The 27,620-nt window shown below is 51.5% G+C and overlaps 1 protein-coding gene across 1 annotated transcript; it reads left to right on the top strand.

The window, feature by feature from the left end:
• Positions 1-27,620, top strand: LOC137332508 (E3 ubiquitin-protein ligase TRIM7-like). Its single transcript, XM_067996412.1, has 6 exons — positions 1-489; positions 3,712-3,807; positions 6,818-7,048; positions 9,045-9,067; positions 17,520-17,653; positions 27,100-27,620. Exons 1-6 carry the CDS (start codon positions 1-3, stop codon positions 27,618-27,620), a joined length of 1,494 nt encoding a protein of 497 aa, XP_067852513.1.

Below are 27,620 nucleotides of genomic sequence, written 5' to 3'. Positions count from 1 at the left end.
ATGGAAGGCAGAGCTTCAGACAAGGAGACGACTTGTGTGGTGTGTGTCTCCCACTCCCAGGACGCTGTGCTGCTGCCCTGCGACCACAGCGTCTGTCCAAAGTGCTGCGATGCGCTGCGGGCAGCGGGCGAGGGCGAGGGCCAGTTAGACTGCCCGCAGTGCGGCAAGAAAGACGACTCCAATCCCAGCCCGGAACCGAGAGCCAATCTGAGCAACCCAGCGCAGCAACGCCAACCAGACCAGTTTGCTGCCGACTCTGCCCCCGCTGCCCACCTCACCCCCGCTGGAGACCCACAAGAGGCCAATAAACACGACGCTCCCATCGAGGCTGCCACCGAACTAACGGGGAGACAGTGCCCCGAACATAAGGAGGCTCTGGAGTTTTACTGTGAAGACGATGGAGATTGTGTGTGTGGCCCCTGTACAATAACAGGGAGACACAAATCCCACACACTGATGAGCTTGGACAAGGCACAGGCTGAAATAAAGGTGAGTGACAATGGGATGAGGGGCTTCGGAGAAACTGGGATTGTTCTCCTTGGAGCAGGGAAGGTTATGGGGAGATTTAATAGAGGTGTTCAAAATCATGAAGGGTTTTGATAAGAGTAAATAAGGAGAAACTGTTTCCAGTGGCAGAAGGGTCGGTAACCAGAGGACACAGATTTAAGGTAAATAAAAACAGAAAATGCTGGAAAAGCTCAGCGAGTCAGGCAGAGTCTGTGGAGAAAGAAACAGATTTAACGTTTCAGGTCGAAGACCCTTCGTCAGATTTAAAGTAATTGGCAAAAGAACCAGAGGAGAGAGGAGGAGACAATTTTTTAATGCAGCGAGTTGTGATGATCTGGAATGCGCTGCCTGAAAGGGCGGTGGAAGCAGATTCAATAATAACTTTCAAAAGGGAATTGGATAAATACTTGAAAATGAAAAGTTTGCAGGGCTATGGGGAAAGAGCAGGGGAGTGGGACTTATTGAATAGCTCTTTCAAAGAGCCGGCACAGTCAAGATGGGCCAAATGGCCTCCTGTAAGATTCTATAACATGAATCAGAATGATTAGATAAAAATTTAAGGAAAGTTTTTTAAATCACTGATGTGATTGAGTCGGTGTGGATTTAGCCGTGTTCCTGCTGGGCCGGGCTGAGTTCACTGCCGATCGGTTGTTTCCTTCTCCTTGGGGGTGAGGCCGAGAGGACGGGCAGTCACTGGAAGCTGAGAGTGTCCCAGGGCCGCTGTCCCTCCGCTCTGGTCAGCACCTCCCGCTCGCCCCGCTGTGGAGGTGAGAGACTCGCGGTGTGAGGACCTGGGAAAGTGCGACCCACGGGATAGAGCAACCCCCCCACTCCGGGACACCCACCCCCCACTCCGGGACACCCACCCCCCACTCCGGGACACCCACCCCCCACTCCGGGACACTCACCTCCCACTCCGGGACACCCACCTCCCACTCCGGGACACTCACCTCCCCACTCCGGGACACTCACCCCCCCACTCCGGGACACTCACCCCCTCACTCCGGGACACTCACCCCCCCACTCCGGGACACTCACCCCCCACTCCGGGACACCCACCTCCCCACTCCGGGACACTCACCCCCCACTCCGGGACACCCACCCCCCACTCCGGGACACCCACCCCCCACTCCGGGACACTCACCCCCCCACTCCGGGACACCCACCTCCCCACTCCGGGACACCCACCCCCCACTCCGGGACACTCACCCCCCCACTCCGGGACACCCACCTCCCCACTCCGGGACACCCACCTCCCCACTCCGGGACACCCACCTCCCACTCCGGGACACTCACCCCCCACTCCGGGACACTCACCTCCCACTCCGGGACACTCACCCCCCACTCCGGGACACTCACCCCCCACTCCGGGACACTCACCCCCACTCCGGGACACTCACCTCCCCACTCCGGGACACCCAACCCCCCCACTCCGGGACACTCACCCCCCACTCCGGGACACCCACCCCCCCACTCCGGGACACCCACCTCCCCACTCCGGGACACCCACCCCCCACTCCGGGACACCCACCCCCCCACTCCGGGACACCCACCTCCCCACTCCGGGACACTCACCCCCCCACTCCGGGACACCCACCCCAACTCCGGGACACTCACCCCCACTCCAGGACACCGACCCCCCACTCCGGGACACCCACCCCCACTCCGGGACACTTACCCCCCCACTCCGGGACACTCACCCCCCACTCCGGGACACTCACCCCCCACTCCGGGACACCCAGCTCCCGACTCCGGTACACTCACCCCCCACTCCGGGACACCGACCCCCCCACTCCGGGACACTCACCCCCCCACTCCGGGACACTCACCCCCCACTCCGGGACACTCACCCCCCACTCCGGGACACCCAGCTCCCGACTCCGGTACACTCACCCCCACTCCGGGACACCCACCCCCCACTCCGGGACACACACCCCCCCACTCCGGGACACTCACCCCCCACTCCGGTACACTCACCCCCCACTCCGGGACACCCACCCCCCACTCCGGGACACACACCCCCCCACTCCGGGACACTCACCCCCACTCCGGGACACTCACCCCCACTCCGGGACACCCACCCCCCACTCCGGGACACCCAGCTCCCGACTCCGGTACACTCACCCCCACTCCGGGACACCCACCCCCCCACTCCGGGACACACACCCCCCCACTCCGGGGCATCACCCCCACTCCGGGACACCCACCCCCACTCCGGGACACTCACCCCCCACTCCGGGACACCCACCTCCCCACTCCGGGACACTCACCCCCACTCCGGGACACCCACCCCCCCACTCCGGGACACACACCCCCCCACTCCGGGGCATCCACCCCCACTCCAGAACACCCACCCCCACTCTGGGACGCTCACCCCCCACTCCGGGACAACCCCCACTCCAAGTCTGGGACAGCCACCCCCCCCCCCCCCCCACCATACTGGGACACCCCCCTCCCACCCCTGGACACCCTCCCCCATTCATCGCGCGGCTCCTACACCCCCACTGGGACACCCAGCCCACCCCCCAGGACTCCCACACCCCACTCCAGGACAGCCCCCACCCCGGGGCAACCATTCGCCCCAGGACACCTCCCTACCCCACCCTGCTGTGATTCCTGGGATTCTATGTTCAGTGGCCAGAGGCTGACAGTACGGGTACCAGGGTCTGGTTGAATGTATTCCAGGAGGTATCATCACATGACTTCCTACCTCCAACTGCCCTGCCCCGCCATTGGTCGCCCTACACGTCCATCGTCACGGCGACCCGCCTAACCACCCCAATCGGAAAGCGAAAAGACTGCGGATCTACTCTCTTTACAGGGAAAGTTGATAAGTGGTGTGAGGGTTCTCCAACAAACTCAGCAGAATTGTCACTTCAAGCACCAGGACCTGGAGAAATTGGATGTTTCTGGACAGTCGGCCAAACGGGCTTCCTTTTCCCATCTCCAATATTTATAAACAGAAAGCGTTCAAAGAAAATGAAGTAAACGCACCATTTTTCTTCACTGCCCCTGTGATTTGTCTCCCGGATGTTGCTCAGAGCGGTGTCCTGGAGATTAGTCTTTAATTCCTGGAGACTCCGGGGCCAATCCTCGCGGCCCTGAACCGCTTTGCACTCACGCACAGGGGAGACGCCGCTGGTAGGTGAATCTTTTTTTTTTGACGTTTAAATTCACGCTGAAGTTCGTCTACTCTCTCCACAGGGAAAGTTGATAAGCGGTGTGAGGGTTCTCCAACAAACTCAGCAGAATTGTCACTTCAAGCACCAGGACCTGGAGAAATCAACAGCTGAAATAAAGGTAGAGAGGGGATGGCCTGGGGCTGGGGGGTAGAAGGGACTTCTCGTGGAGCGGTTTCTCTGGTTACGTTGGGTTCTCCGGGGGTGCGGTAGTGTCGTGGTTAATGTTACTGGACTAGTAATCCAGTAGAACATGAGTTCAAAGCCCCGCTGTGGGCAGCTTGAGAATTTAAATTCGGTTTTAATCTTCAAAACTTGGAAATAAATAAACCGGTATCAGTAGAGGTGACCGTGAAGCAGTCGGATTGTTGTAAAAACCCAACCGGTTCACTAATGTCCCTTTAGGGAAGGAAACCTGCCGTCCTTACCCGGTCTGGGCCCATCTGTGACTCCAGTCCCACACCCAACGCGGCCGACTCCTATCTGCCCTCTGAAGTGGCCGAGCCAGACACTCAGTTGCATCAAACCCGCTACCAACGGTTCAAGAAGACGGCGGCCCACTGCCACCTTCTCAGGCCAACTAGGGACGGGCAATAAATGCCAGGGATGCCCACATCCCCAGAATGAATAATGAAAGATAAGATGGGGTGGTGGTAGGTTCTCTGATATCACACTCCCAGTAGATGAGCCAGGGTTTCAGGACCTGGTCAGGGACCTACACTCCCTCCGAGCACCATTCCCTGCTGGGAGGGCCGGATCATGGAATCACTCTCCATTAACCCATCACCAGCTGCCTGCGCTCCTCTGGAACCGACCCAATCAAAGGCTAGATTCGGAAACGGTGACCTTGCAGCCATCACCGCCCTCAGCAATTTACTGATACTTTTTCTCAGTTCCTCTTCCTATTTTTGAAAACATCACGTGAATGGCCTCAAAGTCTCCCCTTTGCTGAAGAAAACAAGACCAATTCCCTTCTACGTTCCTGATAACAGCAATTATTGCTGTTGCTCACTCCTGTATTTTTTTTGAGGACAATCGTATCCAGCCCATAATCTGGTGACCAAGAGTCTCTGGATCTCTTTGCTCTTACAGTAGGAGCTACTGGTTGGCACTCAGTGGTAGGATTCCTTAGTTCTCTGATACACCTCTTTTCCAGAGAAAACAAGCCCAGTTTTCTCCTGACAACAAATGTAACCCCCAAATTTGGCCGAGATTAAGTAACTCAGCACAAGCCGAGAGTTGAACCGGGGACATTTCCGACCCGAATGGCTCAGTAAGATCCCACTAACAGCAATGATTTAAATGACCAGATAATGTCTTTCTTAGTGATGTTAGTTGAGAGCAGGGGGAGTTCTCCCCGATGTCCTAACCAATACTTAGGTATTGGTTAGGACATCGGGGAGAACTCCCCCTGCTCTTTTTCAAAATAGTGCCATGGGGAATCTTTTACATCTGCCTCAGAGGGAAGCGGGGCCTCAGTTTAACATCTCATCCAAAAGACGGCACCTCTGACAGTGCGGCACTCCCTCAGTACTGTGAGTGTCAGCCTGGATTATGTGCTCAAGTCTCTGGAGTGGGACTTGACCCCACGACCTTCTGACTCAGAGGCGAGACGTGCTACCCACTGAGCCATGGCTGACACTTAAGCCTGTTGATTCCCTGACCTGCAGATCAACAAATACCGTCCACTATAGGAAGGATATTGAGGCTTCAGAAAAGGGAGCTGGACCCATCTGGGCCACCACAACTTTGGCACGTTCAGTGGAAGAAGCCTCAAGGAAACTCCTCCCTGTAATGTTTCAGTACGCCTACAGTAGGCTCTATCTGGTCCCTTGTGGAGTCACCTGCTTTGTTACAGGTCCTGCTGCAATTCTTGGCTCCCATCCACTGGTCACGGCTGGTGAAGGCACCCCCAGTCGGCTAAGATCTGGTCACCCAAGGCGGAAGTGCCTCCAACTAATGGTGGGGTAGCAAAATTCAACAGCAGGCCCCACCTTACTTCTGCTCGGGATTTTACCTGTCCCAGTGCGCACGTTATCTCACCTAGACAAGCATAAAATGCACACTCAATATCATCCATCAAACGGTGATTCCCGCTTTGTATAAAACTGATCGTCCTGTAAAGTGCTCCGTGTTCACAGGGTAACCAACCAGTTTGTAATCATAGAAACATAGGAACCGGAGGAGGCCATTCAGCCCCTCGAGCCTATTCCCCCATTCAATGAGATCATGGCTGATCTGTGTCTTAACTCCATCGACTCTTCGTGGTTTCATAACCCTTAATGTCCTTGTCAAATAACAATCTTTCAATCTCAGTTTTGAAATTTTCAATTGACCCTCAGCCTCAACAGCTTTTTGGGGGAGAGGCGTTAATATCAAGAGGACTAGGATACAAGGGGGCAGAAGTTATCCTACAGCTAGACTAAGCCCTGGTTAGACCACACCTGGAGTACTGTGTTCAGTTCTGGGCACCGCACCTGGGGAAGGATATAATGGCCTTGGAGGGAGTGCAGCGTAGATTTACTAGAATGATACCTGGACTCCAAGGGTTACATTACGAGGAGAGATTACACAAACTAGGGTTAAAGTCCCTGGAATTCAGAAGATTAAGGGGTGTATTGATCAAAGTTTTCAAGATATTAAGGGGAACTGATAGGGTGGATAGAGAGAAACTATTTCCACTGGTTGGGGAGTCTAGGAGTAGGGGATATAGCCTAAAATTAGAGCCAGGACTTTCAGGAGTGAAGTTAGGAAACAATTTTACTCACAAACGGCAGTTGATGCTAGCTCAATTGTTAATTTAAAATCTGAGATTGATAGATTTTTGTTAACCAAAGGTAATAAGGGATATGGGGCTAAGGCGGGTATATGGAGTTAGGTCACAGATCAGCCATTGAATGGCGGAACAGGCTCGAGGGGCTAAATGGCCTACTCCTGTTCCTATGTTCCTATGAGAGAGTTCCAGAATTCCACTCCCCTTTGTGTGAAGAAGTGCTTCCTGACATCACCCCTGAACGGTCTGGCTCTAATTTTAAGGTTATGCCCCCTTGTTCCGGACTCCCCCCTCACTATCTACCCTATCAGATCCTTTAATCATCTTAAACAATCAGACTGTGGTTTTGGATTTTCAGACGCAAATCGATCAGCTGAAAGGAAATCTATCGAAGAAGTTCTCCGAGTGGAGGAAGAGCCTGGAGGAAGATGAAGACGATGCCTTGAAAATGATCGAGGAGGAGGGGCTGCGATTATTGACACAGAGCACCAACTGTTCTGAAGAGTTGAACAAGAGGATGAATCTGATTAAACTGATAGACGACGAAACACAGAGTCTGGACTCAAAGGACCCTCTCTCGGTTATCCAGGTACCTCCATTTATAACACATCACAATGCACACTTCATGCCAACTTCTCGTACATTATAAATTGCTACGTCAACATTGAGGACAGAAACTGCCTCTGTAAACACGTCCTCCTCCCACAGGTGGCGCTGTAGTGCCACCACTAGTTGGCTGGTGGAATTACAACGTGGGAGGGACGGTTTCCATTCGAAATGTGGAAACTGAAATTTGTAATGGATTTTTATAAAAATTAAGGCCAGGGATGACTTTAAAACGAGGACTGAATTATATCTACACACCCTGCCCTGTAACACCTTCACCTGAACACCACACCTGGTCTTGTCTCCCCATGTGCAACTCCATGGGAGGTCGACTAGTAACATATCAAAAATCTCAGATGTGCGTGCACTTCCTGTGTACAAAAACCTTACTTCCTCTTTTTGTCACCTTTTTGTCCCCATCATAAATTCCTGTGCCCATATTTATAATGGAAACTGCCTCGGTAAACTTGTCAGGCTGTAATTATGCCCTGCGACCAGCGGCAGGGCTGTAGCATCTCAGTTTTGCACCTCCCAGCCCCTTGGTTTGTACGGCAGAGAAATTCCTAAGTTCTAACCAACTCCACTTCTCAAATTGCTGGGAATTTTTTGGTATTTAACTATTAATAAAATCCGAGCTTTAGATAAAAATAAGGGACAAAATGTATGACTTTAAAATGGGGGCTGAACTATATCCGGGTGCAATTATTCCCTGCCCTTTAACCTTCGCTTCACCTGAAGATTGCACTTAGTCTCGACTCCTCATGTGCAATTCCGTGGGCAATCAACTGGGACTATATTAAAAATCTGATGTGGGCACACGATCCCCGTTCACAAACTTTAACCAGCCATATAAATACTGTGGCTACGAGAGCAGGTCAGAGGCTGGGTATTCTGCGGCGAGTGACTCACCTCCTGACTCCCCAAAGCCTTTCCACCATCTACAAGGCACAACTCAGGAGTGTGATGGAATACTCTCCACTTGCCTGGATGAGTGCAGCTCCAACAACGCTCGAGAAGCTCGACATCATCCAAGATAAAGCAGCCCGCTTGATTGGCACCCCATCCACCACCCTAAACATTCACTCCCTTCACCACCGGCGCACCGTGGCTGCAGTGTGTACCATCCACAGGATGCACTGCAGCAACTCGCCAAGGCTTCTTCGACAGCACCTCCCAAACCTGCGACCTCTACCACCTAGAAGGACAAGGGCAGCAGGCACATGGGAACAACACCACCTGCACGTTCCCCTCCAAGTCACACGATGGGCCGAAGGGCCTCTATCCGTGCTGTATGACTCTATGACCATCCCGACTTGGAAATATATCGCCGTTCCTTCATCGTCGCTAGGTCAAAATCCCAGAACTCCCTTCCTAACAGCACTGTGGGAGAACCGTCACCACATGGACTGCAGCGGTTCAAGAAGGTGGCTCACCACCACCTTCTCGAGGGCAATTAGGGATGGGCAATAAATGCCGGCCTCGCCAGCGACGCCCACATCCCATGAACGAATGAAAAAAAAAATTGTCACGATGTTTTGGTCACGCCTTTTATATCAACAGTCATCAGTGAAAATTCCGGTGTAGTCGGCTGCCGTGGGAATTTCCCGTGAGAACAGGTCCTGGTGAGGCTGTGGTGGCAGGCTGGGGCCAGTAGGTGGCTCCACTGCGTCCCCGTACTGCTGCGTCCTCTGTGAGCAATGCCATGGGAGGTCAGCAAACGCACATCACCTGCTGGTGAATGAGGCCTTTCTCTGAGGCTGGCCCTTGTTGGAGAATTGCCAACGTCACCCAGCATTGCTGCTGAGGCCTCACACCTGACCCAGGGACCCTGGTGCCGCCTCATGTTTGATGATTGTGTGACTGTGACTCACTCTGATCCACTGAACTCTCTAATATCAGACTGATTTTGTTGCATTGATCGACCTGTTAACTCAATGGTCTAACCTCCTCTCTCTCTCTCTCTCCCTTTTCCCCCACAGTACTCTAAACAGCTCCTTTCGAGGTAAGTTTCTTTCAATTGTACAGTAAATAAAAGCTGCCGCTCGGGAACCTGGACCCACGTCTGTCAGAAGGGTTATCAAAGTTCCAAAACCCACGGGGGGGCCGAGTGTCCTCTTCAGTGCTCGGGCGTAAAGAGTGACCTGGGAGGAGAGGAAAATGGGCTGGGAGGATCACAAGACAGCTGGAAGAGAGCCCGCCTGATTTCACACAACTTAACAATATTTAGTGATGTTAGAAGTCCCTTTTACACTCACCCGTGTAATTCTACATATCTGGGGAGAAGGACCTCCGGGTGCCTTGCAACCTCCTAATTAGATATTTTGTCTCAGATCTGTGAGCTCACTATGTGTCCGGCTCACACTGACTGCCCAGTAAAAGTGTTAAAAGTGCAGCCCTTGAAATACATATTTCACCATGTTGGTATAATTTATCCCAGCAGATTTGTATCATAAATAATTGATTTAATCTATTGAGCAGGATTTAACGTCCTGAGTGTATGTTATTGACCCGAGATCGGCCCTCCCGTAATTGTTATTGACCTGGGACAGACTCCTCGTGTCCTTGTGATTGACCCGGGACAGACTCCCCGTGTTCTTGTGATTGACCCGGGACAGACTCCCCGTGTACTTGTGATTGATCCGGGACAGACTCCCCATGTACTTGTTATTGACCTGGGACAGACTCCCCGTGTACTTGTGATTGACCTGGGACAGACTCCCCGTTTCCTTGTGATTGACCCGGGAGAGACTCCCCGTGTACTTGTTATTGACCTGGGACAGACTCCCCGTGTACTTGTTATTGACCTGGGACAGAGTCGCCATGTACTTGTGATTGACCTGGGACAGACTCCCCATGTACTTGTGATTGACCCGGGACAGACTCTCCATGTACTTGTGATTGACACGGGACAGACTCCCCGTGTACTTGTTATTGACCTGGGACAGACTCCACGTGTACTTGTTATTGACCTGGGACAGAGTCCCCATGTACTTGTGATTGACCTGGGACAGACTCCCCATGTACTTGTGATTGACCCGGGACAGACTCTCCATGGACTTGTGATTGACCCGGGACAGACTCCCCGTGTACTTGTTATTGACCTGGGACAGACTCCACGTGTACTTGTTATTGACCTGGGACAGATTCCCCGTGTACTTGCAATTGACCCGGGACAGACGCCCCGTGTACTTGTTATTGACCTGGGACAGATTCCAAGTGTACTTGTTATTGACCTGGGACAGATTCCCCGTGTACTTGCAATTGACCCGGGACAGACTCCCCGTGTACTTGTGATTGACCCGGGACAGAGTCCCCGTGTACTTGTGATTGACCCGGGACAGACTCCCCGTGTACTTGTGTTTGACCCGGGACAGACTCCCCGTGTACTTGTGATTGACCCGGGACAGACTCCCCGTGTACTTGTGATTGACCCGGGACAGACTCCCCGTGTACTTGTGATTGACCCGGGACAGACTCCCCGTGTACTTGTGATTGACCCGGGACAGACTCCCCGTGTACTTGTGATTGACCTGGGACAGACTCCCCGTGTACTCGTTATTGATCTGGGACAGAGTCCCCGTGTACTTGTGATTGACCCGGGACAGACTCCCCGTGTACTTGTGATTGACCTGGGACAGACTCCCCGTGTACTTGTTATTGACCTGGGACAGAGTCCCCGTGTACTTGTGATTGACCCGAGACAGACTCCCCGTGTACTTGTGATTGACCCGGGACAGACTCCCCGTGTACTTGTTATTGACCCGGGACAGACTCCCCGTGTACTTGTGAGTGACCCGGGACAGACTCCCCGTGTACTCGTGATTGACCCGGGACAGACTCCCCGTGTACTTGTGATTGACCTGGGACAGACTCCCCGTGTACTTGTGATTGACCCGGGACAGAGTCCCCGTGTACTTGTGATTGACCCGGGACAGACTCCCCATGTACTAGTGATTGACCCGGGACAGACTCCCCGTGTACTTGTAATTGACCCGGGACAGACTCCCCATGTACTTGTTATTGACCCGGGTCAGACTCCCCGTGTACTTGTTATTGACCCAGGACAGACTCCCCGTGTACTTGTTATTGACCCGGGACAGACTCCCCGTGTACTAGTGAGTGACCCGGGACAGAATCCCCGTGTACTTGTGATTGACCCGGGACAGACTCCCCGTGTACTTGTTATTGACCCGGGACAGACTCCCCGTGTACTAGTGAGTGACCCGGGACAGACTCCCCGTGTACTTGTGATTGACCCGGGACAGACTCCCCGTGTACTAGTGAGTGACCCGGGACAGACTCCCCGTATACTTGTGATTGACCCGGGACAGACTCCCCGTGTACTTGTGATTGACCCGGGACAGACTCCCCTTGTACTTGTGATTGACCCGGGACAGACTCCCCGTGTACTTGTAATTGACCCGGGACAGACTCCCCATGTACTTGTTATTGACCCGGGACAGACTCCCCGTGTACTTGTTATTGACCCAGGACAGACTCCCCGTGTACTTGTGATTGACCCGGGACAGACTCCCCGTGTACTAGTGATTGACCCGGGAGAGACTCCCCGTGTACTTGTTATTGACCTGGGACAGACTCCCCGTGTACTTGTTATTGACCTGGGACAGAGTCCCCATGTACTTGTGATTGACCTGGGACAGACTCCCCGTGTACTTGTGATTGACTAGGGACAGACTCTCCATGTACTTGTGATTGACCCGGGACAGACTCCCCGTGTACTTGTTATTGACCTGGGACAGATTCCCCGTGTACTTGCAATTGACCCGGGACAGACTCCCCGTGTACTTGTGAGTGACCCGGGACAGAGTCCCCGTGTACTTGTGATTGACCCGGGACAGACTCCCCGTGTACTTGTGTTTGACCTGGGACAGACTCCCCGTGTACTTGTGATTGACCCGGGACAGACTCCCCGTGTACTTGTGATTGACCCGGGACAGACTCCCCGTGTACTTGTGATTGACCCGGGACAGACTCCCCGTGTACTTGTAATTGACCCGGGACAGACTCCCCATGTACTTGTTATTGACCCGGGACAGACTCCCCGTGTACTTGTTATTGACCCGGGACAGACTCCCCGTGTACTTGTGATTGACCCGGGACAGACTCCCCGTGTACTAGTGAGTGACCCGGGACAGACTCCCCATGTACATGTGATTGACCCGGGACAGACTCCCCTTGTACTTGTGATTGACCCGGGACAGACTCCCCATGTACTTGTGATTGACCCGGGACAGACTCCCCGTGTACTTGTAATTGACCCGGGACAGACTCCCCGTGTACTTGTGATTGACCCGGGACAGACTCCCCGTGTACTTGTTATTGACCCGGGACAGACTCCCCGTGTACTTGTGATTGACCCGGGACAGACTCCCCGTGTACTAGTGAGTGACCCGGGACAGACTACCCGTGTACTAGTGAGTGACCCGGGACAGACTCCCCGTGTACTTGTGATTGACCCGGGACAGAGTCCCCGTGTACTTGTGATTGACCCGGGACAGACTCCCCGTGTACTTGTTATTGACCCGGGACAGACTCCCCGTGTACTTGTTATTGACCCGGGACAGATCCCCGTGTACTTGTGATTGACCCGGGACACACTCCCCGTGTACTTGTGATTGACCCGGGACAGACTCCCCGTGTACTTGTGATTGACCCAGGACAGACTCCCCGTATCCTAGCGAGTGACCCAGGACAGATCCCCGTGTACTTGTGATTGACCCGGGACAGACTCCCCGTGTACTTGTGATTGACCCGGGACAGACTCCCCGTGTACTAGTGAGTGACCCGGGACAGACTCCCCGTGTACTTGTGATTGACCCGGGACAGACTCCCCGTGTACTTGTGATTGACCCGGGACAGACTCCCCGTGTACTTGTGATTGACCCGGGACAGACTCCCCGTGTACTAGTGAGTGACCCGGGACAGACTACCCGTGTACTAGTGAGTGACCCGGGACAGACTCCCCGTGTACTTGTGATTGACCCGGGACAGAGTCCCCGTGTACTTGTGATTGACCCGGGACAGACTCCCTGTGTACTTGTTATTGACCCGGGACAGACTCCCCGTGTACTTGTGATTGACCCGGGACAGATCCCCGTGTACTTGTGATTGACCCGGGACACACTCCCCGTGTACTTGTGATTGACCCGGGACAGACTCCCCGTGTACTTGTGATTGACCCAGGACAGACTCCCCGTATCCTAGCGAGTGACCCAGGACAGATCCCCGTGTACTTGTGATTGACCCGGGACAGACTCCCCGTGTACTTGTGATTGACCCGGGACAGACTCCCCGTGTACTAGTGAGTGACCCGGGACAGACTCCCCGTGTACTTGTGATTGACCCGGGACAGAGTCCCCGTGTACTTGTGATTGACCCGGGACAGACTCCCCGTGTACTTGTGATTGACCCGGGACAGACTCCCCGTGTACTTGTGATTGACCCAGCACAGACTCCCCGTGTACTAGTGAGTGACCCGGGACAGACTCCCCGTGTACTAGTGAGTGACCCGGGACAGACTCCCCGTGTACTTGTGATTGACCCGGGACAGACTCCCCGTGTACTTGTGATTGACCCAGCACAGACTCCCCGTGTACTTGTGATTGACCCAGCACAGACTCCCCGTGTACTTGTGATTGACCCAGCACAGACTCCCCGTGTACTTGTGATTGACCCAGCACAGACTCCCCGTGTACTTGTGATTGACCCAGCACAGACTCCCCGTGTACTTGTGATTGACCCAGCACAGACTCCCCGTGTACTTGTGATTGACCCAGCACAGACTGCCCGTGTACTTGTGATTGACCCAGCACAGACTCCCCGTGTACTTGTGATTGACCCAGCACAGACTCCCCGTGTACTTGTGATTGACCCAGCACAGACTCCCCGTGTACTTGTGATTGACCCAGCACAGACTGCCCGTGTACTAGTGAGTGACCCGGGACTGATTCCCCGTACACCAAATCCCATTTACCCATCACCCCTGTGCTCGCTGTCCTACATTCTATTATGAGCATCTCTTAACTGTGACCTCCAGCTGCTCTGATGGTGACGTCAGTGTGCGACTGAGTCATGAGTGGGATTTTAACCCCTCCTCACTGGTGGAAACCGGGCCGGCGGACAGTTAAAATACCCCTGGGTTACAAAGGCGTCTGGATCGCGCCGTGCCCAATTTTAACCCGCCTTACTTGCTGAGGGGACAGCAAAGACACCCACCTGAAGCTGGCAGGGTCCTGACAGACATATGCGGACGATGGGGGGGAGGGGGGGAGGGGGGGAGGGGCGGGGCGTTCTGATGATGTCGATGGAAATCCAACGGTGTTGTAACTCGGGCCTGAGCGGAGAAGCCACCGAGTGTTCCTCCGGGCCCCCACAAGGAATGTTTAGGCCTCCCCTGCTCCGAAATGCCCCCGCCCCAATTCCATCCTCCGCAACCCTCCCATGAAGCCCCTTCCCCACACCTACCTGCAGGCAGGCAGCGATGGGTCGCTCGATTTCCGCCAGGCGGTGCGGTAATGAGGCCTGACGGTTAGAATCTGTGAGGGGACTCACGCAGCCAATGGGCGGGCCGGAAACTAACCGACTCCCGCCGGGAAGCCGTTGGGAGTTCACACCCATCTCGTACAGACCGAGGCCTGGATGTCCGTTGGCCTGTTGGACTTGCCTCCCGGCACCTGACTGCATTTTCTTGGGAGGGGGGTGCCCTCGTTCAGTAGGTGGGAATCCCGGGGCTGAATATCCCTCCACCGCCTGGAGGGAGGGAAATTCGGTGTGGATGCCGCAGTGAAAACGATGCTGGAGCTTCAGGAGTCAGAGGGCAGTCCGAGTCGTAAGGGGGCAGAGACAGAGCAAGAGCAGAGTGAGGGGAGAACAGCAGAAGATGGACCAGCATCGAGGGGGGACGTCTGCTGTGGGCAAGGCTCTCGGTGGCTTCTGTGAAGGTTTTGCTTGCAGAGGTAAAGGCAAGGAGGACAAGTCATAGGAACAGGAGGAGGCCATTCAGCCCCTCAAGCCTGTTCCGTCATTCAATTAGATCATGGCTGATCCCCCTGTAGCTTAACTCCGTTTTCCCGCCTTGGTTCCGTAACCATTAATACCCATGCCTAACAAAAATATTGGAAACCCAAGACAGCAAGCCCCAGATAAGGGTGGTGGTGCAGGAAGTCAGTGCCACAGGCGGTCAGTGCCACAGGCGGTCAGTGCCGTAGGCGGTCAGTGCCACAGGCGGTCAGTGCCACAGGCGGTCAGTGCCACAGGCGGTCAATGCCATAACAACCAGCCCATGAATGGCAATACAGTACCGGAAACATTTTAATGACCTCACCAGGTTGGCCAAGGTAAGTAAAGGCACAGGAATCTTGACTCACCTCCAAATCATCTACATCCACACAGTGGAAATGAAGAGGTGAAAGAGAAAGTTAATATGTGTACGACACCTTGCCGGAATCCCTCTCCCACCGTTCCACTGTTCCTTATTCCACTTTCTGAGAGCAAGGGTGCAGTGTTTGAGTGAAAAGTGAAGTGAATGCTGTGTAACTTACACCAGAAAGGACGATTGCTCCGGAATGTCTGCAGTTACCTTGGTGACGTTCGATATTGAATCAATCACCAGCCGTTCCGAATCCATATTTTCCTTGAAAATGGGCAAGGTCTTCCATAATCAGCGGCAAAGAAGTGGAAGAGGTTGGAGAGGGGTAATCATCAGGCCCCTGAGGGGACATGAGAACACCGGGCAGAAACACCAGGGAGGCAGTGAGAGGGGGTGGGGGAAGAAGTCACATTTGGATTTGTGATGGGATGGATTGTATAAACATGGCCTCTGGAACATAGGAACAGGAGTAGGCCAATCAGCCCCTCAAACCTGTTCTGCCATTCAATTAGATCATGGCTGATCTGTATCTTAACTCCACCTACCCGCCTCGGTTCCGAAACCCTTAATTCCCTTTGCTTAACAAAAATCGATCAACCTCAGTTTTTAATTTTTCAATTGACCCCCAGCCTCAACAGCTTTTTGTGGGAGAGAGTTCCAGATTCCCACTACCCTTTGTGTGAAGAAATGCTTCCTGACTTCACCCCTGAACGGCCTAGCTCTGATTTTAAGGTTATGCCCCCTTGTTCTGGATTCCCCCCACCAGAGAAAGTAGTTTCTCTCTATCGATCCTATCAAATCCTTTAATCATCTTAAACATCTCAATTAGATCACCCCTTAATCTTCGTACTCGAGGGAATACAAGCCTAGTCTATGAAGCCTGATCTCATAATTTAACCCTTTTAGCCCTGGTGTCATTCTGAATTATTATTAACTCTGCCAGAGTTGCGGTGACAGAGCTGGAGAAACCCCAAGGAAGTTCCCAATGTAAGAGTCAATCCCGTAGTGTGGGACAGGAGTCACATGTAGGCCCGACTGGGTTGGGCTTTGGGACGCCCTGAGGTTGTGAAAGGCACTATATAAATGCACGTTCGTTCTTCTACAGCGTTGCTGGTTGCTCGAACAAGTGAAGCTTGCTCTCAAGTTGCATCAGAATGTAGTGGCAGGTTGGACTTTCCAGCTTGCAGGTTTGGTACGAACAAATTAAAAAACATTTAGGACCAGTATTCTCCTGCTCTCCTGCTTTCCTTTTTTAAACATTTAGTAAGTGCTTTTCTGTTAGGGCAATGGTAGAATGCAAATTCAGCATAGTTTCCCAATAGAAGCCTTTTTGGCATCTGATTGTGTTCAGGATGTCTGTGCAACCCTTTGTCTTTTGATCTGAAGCTGAGGTCTTGATCTCATTGAATGACAGAACAGGCTCGAGGGGCTGAATGGCCTACTCCTGTTCCTATCTTTCCTATGTTCCACTGATAATTCTAGCCTCTTCTGCATCCCCGATTTCCTTCACTCCTCCATTGGCGGCCATGCCTTCAGCTGTCTAAGCTCTGGAATTCCCTCTCTAAGCCTCTCCGCCTCTCTACCTCTCTCTCCTCCTTTAAGATGCTCCTTAAAGCCTACCCCGATGGATGGAGAGTCCATAACCAGGGGTCACAGTCTCAGGATACGGGGTATGCCATTTAGAACTGAGATGAGGAGAAATTTCTTCACTCAGAGGGTGGTGAACCTGTGGAATTCTCTACCTCAGAAGGCAGTGGAGGCCAAGTCATTAGATGTATTCAAGAAGGAGATAGATATATTTCTTAATGCTAAAGGGATCAAGGGGTATGGGGAAAAAGCGGGAACAGGGTACTGAGTTAGACAATCAGCCGTGATCACAAAATGATTCTATGTTTCTATGTTGTGGCTCGGTGTCAAGTTTTGTCTGATATCGCTCCTGCGAAGCACCTTGGGACGTTTCACTACGTTAAAGGCGCTATATAAATGCAAGCTGTTGTTGTTGATGATGATGATGATGATGATGATGATGATGATGATACGAGCATTGTTTCCTCTTTCATTCCAGGGCTGCTGAAATTCAGAAGCAACAAAATCCAGGTGCTCACAAGGATACGCTGAATATTCGTTCTATATCCGAACACATCAAGAAGAACATCGATAAATCCATGATGTACCACACAGTCATATTGAGCATGATTGGTAAGAGAGTTCAATCTTTATAAATAAAAAGAACCCACTGTAATTCTGTCCAGTATCCTGGCAACATCCAGAAACACTTCAAGAAATAAGACAGACTTTGGCCGACACAGAAACATAATTGGAGACAGTCAGACAGACACACAGGCACACAGATAGACATAGATAGAAACAGACGCAGATCCATGGGCCAGAGGCATGGATACAGACACAGATGCATAGAAATTGACACGGAAACCCACAAATACATAGAGATAGATGTTAGACTCAGATTTTGAGAGACAGCCAGCGCAGAAACATAAACACAGGCAGACAATCAGACGCAGAGACCTCGGGATAGATTTTCCATTATGGGCGTTCTACCGAGGGCAGGAACCGTTCACAGATGGACATCCGCCCAACCGTTTGTCCACAGCCATTCCCACTGCTGGTGCTGTCAGGTTAAGCCCTCAGTAAATATGCGAGGAGGGAGCCTGTCATTACAGGGGGCTGCCTGTAGGAGCTGGGATAGGAAATACTGCTGCAGGTATTTAAAGGGCTGCAGCAGCAAAATACAGATTTATTTTCTCCCCCCTTGGCATACAGCAATCACGGGTCACATCATGTAACTGGTGAAAGAAATCAAATTACAGCTGGCACTTTATACAGCACAGAATCAGGCCATTCGGCCCAACTGGTCTGTGCCGGTGTTTATGCTCCACACGAGCCTCCTCCCATCCCTACTTCATCTCACACTATCAGCATATCTTTCTATTCCTTTTTCCCTCACGTACTTATCTAACTTCCTTTTAAATGCATCTGTGCTATTTGCCTCAACCACTCTATCTGGTAGAAAGCTCCACATTCTAACCACTCTCTGGGTGAAGAAGTTTCTCCTGAATTCCTTATTGGATTTATTAGTGACTATCTTATATTTATGGCCCCCAGTTTTGGACTCACCCATAAGTGGAAACATCATCTCTGCATCTACCCTATCAAACCCTTCCATAATTTTCAAAACCTCTATCAGGTCACCTCTCAGCCTTCTCAAACTAGCCCCAGCCTGTTCAGTCTTTTCCTGATAGTGAAAACCACTCAGTTCTGTACAGTAGGAAAAAGAGGTAGACAAACAAGGAAAGTGATGGCACTGTTTCACCCACATTAAAGATCTCTGAGTCATGAACACAGTGAACCAAGACATCCCATGCTATGATGATCCTGAGTGTTCAGCGTCTTCCAATTACTTGCTTGCATTTTGCCCGAGAGGCAGAGATTTTAATGGCGATGAGATTTCTTTTAAAAGCACCTCGGTGGGTTGCAAATGTAGCGATGAACTAGCTACAGGAAAAGTTTTATCTAAGGTACCCTAATAACCCATAAGGAATGAGGGACTGGAGAAGCTGGGATTGTTCTCCTCAGAGCAGGGAAAGGTTAAGGGGAGATTTAATAGAGGTGTTCAAAATCATGAAGGGTTTTGATGGAGTAAATAAGGAGAAATTGTTTCTACTGGCAGGAGGGTCGGTAACCAGAGGACACAGATTTAAGCCAAATGGCAAACGAAACAGGTGGGAAGGTGAGGAAACATTTTTTTTAACGCAGTGAGTTGTAATGATCTGGAATGCACTGCCTGAAAGGGCGGTGGAAGCAGATTCATCAATAACTTTCAAAAGGGAATTGGATAAATACTTGAAAAGGAAAAATTTGCAGGGCTATGGGGAAAGAGCAGGGGGAGTGGGACTAATTGGATAGCTCTTTCGAAGAGCTGGCACAGGCACGATGGGCCGAATGTGTTTCTGTGCTGTAAGAATCAATGGTAAAATGAATCGATTTAGGAAAAGTAGGAAAGGTTTTGAAATTCAAGTCGATAAATCCTCTGTCCATTGGACGCTGCTTCTAAAATCACTCACTGGCTGCTCTCCAGGGTCAGAGAAACCTGCAGGAAATTACCACCGTTCTCTCTTGTTGCTAAAATCTGAAACAAAAATGTGACATTTTCAAGGGTGGTGGACACGGGATAAGATGCAGAAATAAAGATTACAAATAGTGGTGCTGCAAAACAAAGGCCAAACAATCACTCAAATACACGGGCAATTCAGCAGAGAACCAGTGCCGCAATGTAGCAAACCAGATTAGCAATTAGTCAGCACAAACTGTCTCTCAGATGTAACAAGCGACTGTAGCAAACAGCCATCCTGAACTGTCCCTCAGATGTAGCAAAGAATAGAGCCCAGAAATTAATCTTTTTGCAGGAATGAAAGGTTAACTGAGAATCGCTCCTGCTTTTTCAGCATCCTCGGGAATGGAGTTTAATTCCATTTTGTTTAAGTGAGGAATCACACAGTGAGATGCAATGAAGGGCTAAAGCAGCCACTTAACACTTTCAATAAAGCAAGTTGTCTCAGTGCTGCTGCTTCTTGATAAACTGTTCCCAGTGGCGGGTCGGTCGGTAACCAGAGAACACAGATTTAAGATAATTGGCGAAAGAACCAAGGGGGACATGAGGAGATATTATTTTCCACAGCGAGTTGTTATGATCTGGGAGGGCGGTGGAAGCAGATTCAATAGTAACCTACCCGAAAAAGAAAAAAATTGCAGGGCTTTGGGGAAAGAGGGGGAGTGGGACTAATCGGATAGCTCTTTCAAAGAGCCGTCACAGCCACGATGGGCTGAATGGCCTCCTTCTGTGCTGTAAGCTTCTATGATTTTACTGTGGAAATGGAAAGTAAGAGGCACAGGATGTCCCATTTCGATGACCAGGCGCTTAAGGGTCTGTTTGCATGAGAATGGTGACATGAGGAACAGAGGGACATGCCCATCACAGGTTTACCAAGAATGGAAAGGAATCTAAGCAGTGAATGTTGTCTCATAAACCTGCCAGATCTGGGGGAGGGGCTGGGGGTGAGGGAGGGCAGGGGGAGGGTCAGAATCATCCACAAGAAGGGGGACCCGATAAATCCACCATTTCTACCTTATTCAACAACAACCCGCATTTATATAGGGCCTTCAATGTAGTAAAACAAAATTTGACACTGAGCCACATAAGGAGATATTAGGACAGGTGACCCATAGCTTGGTCAAAGAGGTAGGTTTTAAGGAGCGTCTTAAAAGAGGAGAGAGGGGTAGAGATACAGAGAGATTTAGGGAGGGAATTCCACAGCTAAGGCACGGCCGCCAATGGTGGAGCGATTAAAATCGGGGATGTGCAAGAGGCCAGAATTGGAAGAGCGCAGAGATCTCGGAGGGTTGTAGGGTTGGAGGAGGTTACAGAGATAGGGAGGGGCTTAGCCATGGAGGGATTTGAAAACAAGGATAAGAACTTTAAAATCGAGGCGTTCCCGGACCGGGAGCCAATGTAGGTCACCGAGCACAGGGGTGATAGGAGAACGGGACTTGGTGCGAGTTAGGATACGGGCAGCAGAGTTTTGGATGAGCTTGAGTTATGGAGGGTGGAAGATGGGAGGCCATCCTGGAATACTGGAATAGTCAAGCCTAGAGGTAACAAAGGCATGGGTGAGGGTTTCAGCAGCAGATGAGCTGAGACAGAGCGGAGATGGGCGATGTTACGGAGGTGGAAGTAGACGGTCTTGGTGATGGAGCGGATATGTGGTTGGAAACTCATCTCAGGGTCAAATAGGACGCCAAGGTTGCAAACTGTCTTGTTCAGCCTCAGACAGTGGCCAGGGAGAGGGATGGAGTCGGTAGCTAGGGAACAGAGTTTGTGGTGGGGACCGAAGACAATGACTTCAGTCTTCCCAATATTTGGTTGGAGGAAATTTTTGCTCATCCAGTACTGGATGTCAGACAAGCGGTGTGGCAAATGAGACAGTGGAGGAGTCAAGGGAGGTGATTGTGAGGTAAAGCTGGGTGTTGTTGGTGTACATGTGGAATCTGACATTGTGTTTTCGGATGATGTCGCCCAGGGGCCTCAAGTAGGTGAGAAATAGAAGGGGCCAAGGGTAGATCCTCGGGGGACTCCAGAGTTAACGGTGCAGGAGGGAGAAGAGAAGCCATTGCAGGTGATTCTCTGGCTACGCCTGGATTGATAAGAATGGAACCAGGCAAGAGCAGTCCCACCCGGCTGGACAACAGAGGAGAGGTGTTGGAGGAGGATGTTGTGGTCAACCATGTCAAAGGCTGCAGACGGGTCGAGAAGGATGAGGAGGGATAGTTTACCACAGTCACAGTCACATAGGATGTCATTTGTGACTTTGATAATGGCCGTTTCAGTACTGTGGGAGGGGCAGAAAGCTGATTGGAGGGATTCAAACATGGAGTTGTTTGCAAGGACAGAGGGTCAAGGGTGAATTTTTTGAGGAGGGGCTGATGGTGGCAGATTTGAAGGGGAGAGGGACAGTACCTGAGGAGAGGGAACCATTAACAATATCAGCTAACATGAGGGCCAGGAAGGGAAGTTGGGTGGTCAGCAGTTTAGTGGGAATAGGGTCGAGGGAGCAGGAGATGGGTCTCATGATCAAGGTAAGCTCAGAGAGGACATGAGGACAGATTGGAGAGAAACTAGAGGAAGATGCAAGTTCAGGGCTAGGGCAGGGGGGAACTGTAGAGGAAATTTGGCTTGGTGGGCTAGGGGAAGGGAGGGAAGCAGCTGAGGCAGCTGAACAGATGGTCTCAATTTTAATGACAAAGAATTCCATGAGCTCCTCGCACTTGTTATTGAAGGTGAGGGTGGAGGGGGCAGGGGAGAGGGGTTTAAGAAGACAGTTTGTAGTGGAGGAGAAGCCGGGGGTTATCTTTGCATTCCAGGATGATCCTGCAGTTTTGACAGAGGAGAGCAGGACCCGATAGTGCTTTATGTAGTCCAGCCAGATCTGGTGATGAATGGCTAAACTAGTTATCCGCCATAAACGTTCAAGTCTGTGTCTCTTGGACTTAAGGGAGTGGAGATGAGGGCCGTACTGGGGGGATCGACCGGGGTGAGAGAGTAATGGTTTTAATGAGGACAAGGGCATCAAAAGGTGGAGGTGAGCAGATTGGTATCTGCAGAAATGTCGTGGTGAACGGAGGGTCAAAGGCTAGACAGTTGGGAATTTGAAAGTGCAATTGTAAGTGACTTGGGGGAGAGTTTATTCCAGGGGCGAATACAGATGGAAGTGGGGTTGGGAGGGGGAAGGGGGATGTGGGTGGAGAAGAATACAAGGAAGTGATGAGAGACGGCCTGATTTGTGATTGACACGATGGGAGTAGAAACTTTGGGAAGGATGTGAAGACCTTAGAGAGGGTGCAGAAGAGATTTTTTTTATTCGTTCATGGGATGTGGGCATCACTGGCAAGGCCAGCATTTATTGCCCATCCCTAATTGCCATAAGAGTCCATAAGACCATTAGAGATAGGAACAGGAGTACGCCATTCGGCCCCTCATGGCTGATCTGATTTTTACCTCAACTCCACTTTCCCGCCCTTTCCTCATATCCTTTGACTTCCTTGATGATCAAAAATTTGTCTAACTCAGCATTGAATGTATTCAATAACTCAGCCTCCACAACTTTTTGGGGTAAAGAATTCCAAAGATTCACGACCCTTTGGGAGAAGAAATTTCTCCTCATTTCCGTCTTAAACGGGCGACCCCTTATTCTGAGACTTTGTCCCCTAATTTTAGATTCCCCCATGAGGGGTAACATCCTCTCAGCATCTACCCTATCGAGTCCCCTCAGAATCTTGTATGTTTCAATAAGATCTCCTCTCATTCTTCAAAACACCAGTGAGTATAGACCCAACCTGTTCAATCTTTCCTCATAAGACAACCCTTCCATACCCGGAATCAACCTTGAGAAGGTGGTGGTGAGCCGCCTTCTTGAACCGCTGCTGCAGGAGTTCCTCAGGGCAGTGTCCTAGGCCCAACCATCTTCAGCAGCTTCATCAATGACCTTCCCTCCATCATAAGGTCAGACGTGGGAATGTTCACTGATGATTGCACAGTGTTCAGTTCCATTCGCAACCCCTCAGATAATGAAGCAGTCCGAGCCCGCATGTAGCAAGACCTGGACAACATCCAGGGTTGGGCTGATAAGTGGCAAGTAACATTCATGCCAGACAAGTGCCAGGCAATGACCACCTCCAACAAGAGAGAGTCTAACGACCTCCCCTTGACATTCAATGGCATTACCATCACCAAATCCCACACCATCAACATCCTGGGGGTCACCATTGACCAGAAACTTAATTGGACTAGCCACATAAATACTGTGACTAAAAGAGCAGGTCAGAGGCTGGGTATTCTGCGGCGAGTGACTTACCTCCTGACTCCCCAAAGCCTTTCCACCATCTACAAGGCACAAGTCAGGAGTGTGATGGAATACTCTCCACTTGCCTGGATGAGTGCAGCTCCAACAACACTCAAGAAGCTCGACACCATCCAGGACAAAGCAGCCCACTTGATTGGCACCCCATCCACCACCCTAAACATTCACTCCCTTCACCACCGGTGCACCGTGGCTGCAGAGTGTTCCATCTACAGGATGCATTGCAGCAACTCATCAAGGCTTCTTCGACAGCACCTCCCAAACCTGCGACCTCTACCACCTAGAAGGACAAGGGCAGCAGGCACATGGGAACAACACCACCTGCACGTTCCCCTCCAAGTCACACACCATCCCGACTTGGAAATATATCGCCGTTCCTTCATTGTCGCTGGATCAAAATCCTGGAACTCCCTACCTAACAGCACTGTGGGAGAACCAGCAGGAACTCCTGCAGCAATGTCCTGGGGCTGGGATGATTGGCCTCCAACAACCACTACCATCTTCCTTTGTGCTAGGTATGACTCCAGCCACTGGAGAGTTCTCCCCCTGATTCCCATTGACTTAAATTTTACTAGGGCTCCTTGGTGCCACACTCGGTCAAATGCTGCCTTGATGTCAAGGGCGGTCACTCTCACCTCACCTCTGGAATTCAGCTCTTTTGTCCATGATTGGACCAAGGCTGTAATGAGGTCTGGAGCCGAGTGGTCCTGGCGGAACCCAAACTGAGCATCGGTGAGCAGGTTATTGGTGAGTAAGTGCCGCTTGATAGCACTGTCGACGACACCTTCCATCACTTTGCTGATGATTGAGAGTAGACTGATGGGACGGTAATTGGCTGAATTGGATTTGTCCTGCTTTTTGTGGACAGGACATACCTGGGCAATTTTCCACATTGTCTGGTAGATGCCAGTGTTGTAGCTGTACTGGAACAGTTTGGCTAAAGGCGTGGCTAGTTCTGGAGCACAAGTCTTCAGCACTACAGCTGGGATGTTGTCGGGGCCCATAGCCAGTGCACTCAGCCGTTTCTTGATACCACGTGGAGCGAATCGAATTGGCTGAAGACTGGCTTCTGTGATGGTGGGGATATCGGGAGGAGGCCGAGATGGATCGTCCACTCGGCATTTCCCTCATCCCTGGAACCCTAGAATGATTCCAGGGACGAGGGATGTCAGTTATGTGGAGAGGCTGGAGAAGCTGGGATTGTTCTCCTTAGAACAGAGAAGGTTGTGAGGAGATTTGATAGAGGTGTTCAAAATCATTAAGGGTCTAGACAGAGTAGATAGAGAGAAACTGTTCTCATTGGCGGAAGGGTCAAGAACCAGAGGACACAGATTTAAGGTGATTGGCAAAAGAACCAAATGAGGAAAAACGTTTTTACGCAGCGATTTTTTTATCATCTGGAATGCACTGCCTGAGGGGGTGGTGGAGGCAGATTCAGTCGTGGCTTTCAAAAGAGAATTGGATAAGTACTTGAAAGGAAAATATTTGCAGGGCTACGGGTAAAGGGTGGGGGAGTGGGACTAACTGGATTGCTCTTGCAAAGAGCCTGCACAGGCTTGACTGGCCGAATGGCCTCCTTCTGTGCTGTAACCATTCTATGATTCTAAAGGCCACGTGAGAAACATAGGAGCAGGAGTAGGCCATTCAGCCCCTCGAGCCTGTTCTGCCATTAAATTAGATCATGGCTGATTTGTACCTCAGCTCCATTACCGGCCTTGGTTCTTATCCCTTAATATCCTTACCCAACGCAAATCTATCGATCTCAGTTTGGAAATTTTCAATTGACCCACAGCCCGGACAGCTTTTCGGGTGAAGAGAGTTCCAGATTTCCACTCCCCTTTGTGTGAAGAAGTGCTTCCTGACATCACCCCTGAACGGCCTGGCTCTAATTAGCTCTCAAACTGCCTGAATCTGTTCCCAGAACCTTTTTTTTTCGTTCACAGGATGTGGGCATCGCTGGCGAGGCCAGCATTTATTGCCCATCCCTAATTGCCCTTGAGAAGGTGGTGGTGAGCCGCCTTCTTGAACCGCTGCAGTCTGTGTGGTGACGGTTCTCCCACAGTGCTGTTAGGAAGGGAGTTCCAGGATTTTGACCCAGCGACGATGAAGGAACGGCGATATATTTCCAAGTCGGGATGGTGTGTGACTTGGAGGGGAACGTGCAGGTGGTGTTGTTCCTATGTGCCTGCTGCTCTTGTCCTTCTAGGTGGTAGAGGTCGCGGGTTTGGGAGGTGCTGTCGAAGAAGCCTTGGCGAGTTGCTGCAGTGCATCCTGTGGATGGTACACACTGCAGCCACAGTGCGCCGGTGGTGAAGGGAGTGAATGTTTAGGGTGGTGGATGGGGTGCCAATCAAGCGGGCTGCTTTATCTTGGATGGTGTCGAGCTTCTTGAGTGTTGTTGGAGCTGCACTCATCCAGGCAAGTGGAGAGTATTCCATCACCTCCAATCTGATCTCCTGCCAGATAATCGTCGAACTTCTTTTTTTTTAGAAAGGGAACTCAGTGAATTAGCACTGACTCTGATGGATGTCCTTTGCACATGTCAGCCAATGCTAGAGTAGATGCCAAATTGTGTACATGGACTGAGAGTTGGCTTAACAACAGAAGGCAGAGGGCCGTGATAAAGCAGGAAAACCTCTCCGGCAGAAAACGTAACCAGTTCTGTTTCTGGAACATGTGAATTGATGAAGCTCCCCCTTGTAGGTCTGGCAACGCCTCAGATTTTAAACTCTCATCCTCCTGTCCAAATCCCTCCACGGCCTCGCCCCTCTCCATCTCGGTAACCTCCTCCAGCCCTACAACCCTCCGGGAATTCTGCATTACTTCAATTCTGGCCTCTTGCGTATCCCCGACTTCCTTCTCCCCGCCATTGGCGGCCGTGCCTTCAGCTGCCCAGGCCCTAAGCTCAGGAATTCCCTCCCTAAACCTCTCCGCCTCTCTAACTCTCTCTCCTCCTTGAAGACGTTCCTTCAAACCTATCTCTTTGACCAAGCTTTTGGTCACCTGTCCTAGTATCTCCTTATGTGACTCGATGTCACGCTCCTGTGAAGCGCCTTGGGACCTTTTACTACATTAAAGGCGCCATATAAATGCAAGTTGTTGTGTGTTGTTGTAATACAGGGCTCCGCGCTGGTAAAGACCGAGAATCTTGTCCTGAAGCCGTTAGCCGTGGATAGCAATGTAACAGAAATCTGTTTCTCTCTCGTCCTCTAGGTGAATGGGCACGGCTCACCCTGGACCCCAAGACTGCTTACTGGTTCCTGACTCTCTCTGATGATGCCAGGTCACTGACGTTCGGATATGATTTGCAACCCTACCCGTCCAATCCCGAGAGGTTCAGGACGCACCGCCAGATCCTCTGCTGCCAGAGCTTCTCCTCGGGCTGCCACTCTTGGGACGTGGAGGCCGACGGGATAGCCTGGGGAATAGGGATCGCCTACGGGAGCATAGAGAGGGAGGGAGGGAGCTCGGATCTGACAAACAGCAAGAAAGCATGGTGCCTCCACTTTAATCACGGCACTCTGACAGCCAGTCACTACACGCTACATGTCAATATCATTTGGGACTCAGCGTACAACAAGTTCCATGTTGAGTTAGATTATGAGTCAGGGTGTGTCTCATTTTACCAGATCGGTGACACTCAGCGACACTTGTACACATTTAAAACCACCTTCACCGAACCAGTGTTTCCAGCATTTTCTTGTTTCTACATTTCCTCTTTAAAACTGTGCTAA

Source organism: Heptranchias perlo, chromosome 2, assembly GCF_035084215.1.
Source record: "Heptranchias perlo isolate sHepPer1 chromosome 2, sHepPer1.hap1, whole genome shotgun sequence".
Taxonomy (NCBI): Eukaryota; Metazoa; Chordata; class Chondrichthyes; order Hexanchiformes; family Hexanchidae; genus Heptranchias; species Heptranchias perlo.
Note: the sequence above shows the minus strand (reverse complement) of the source record. Positions and strands in the feature narration are given on the sequence as shown.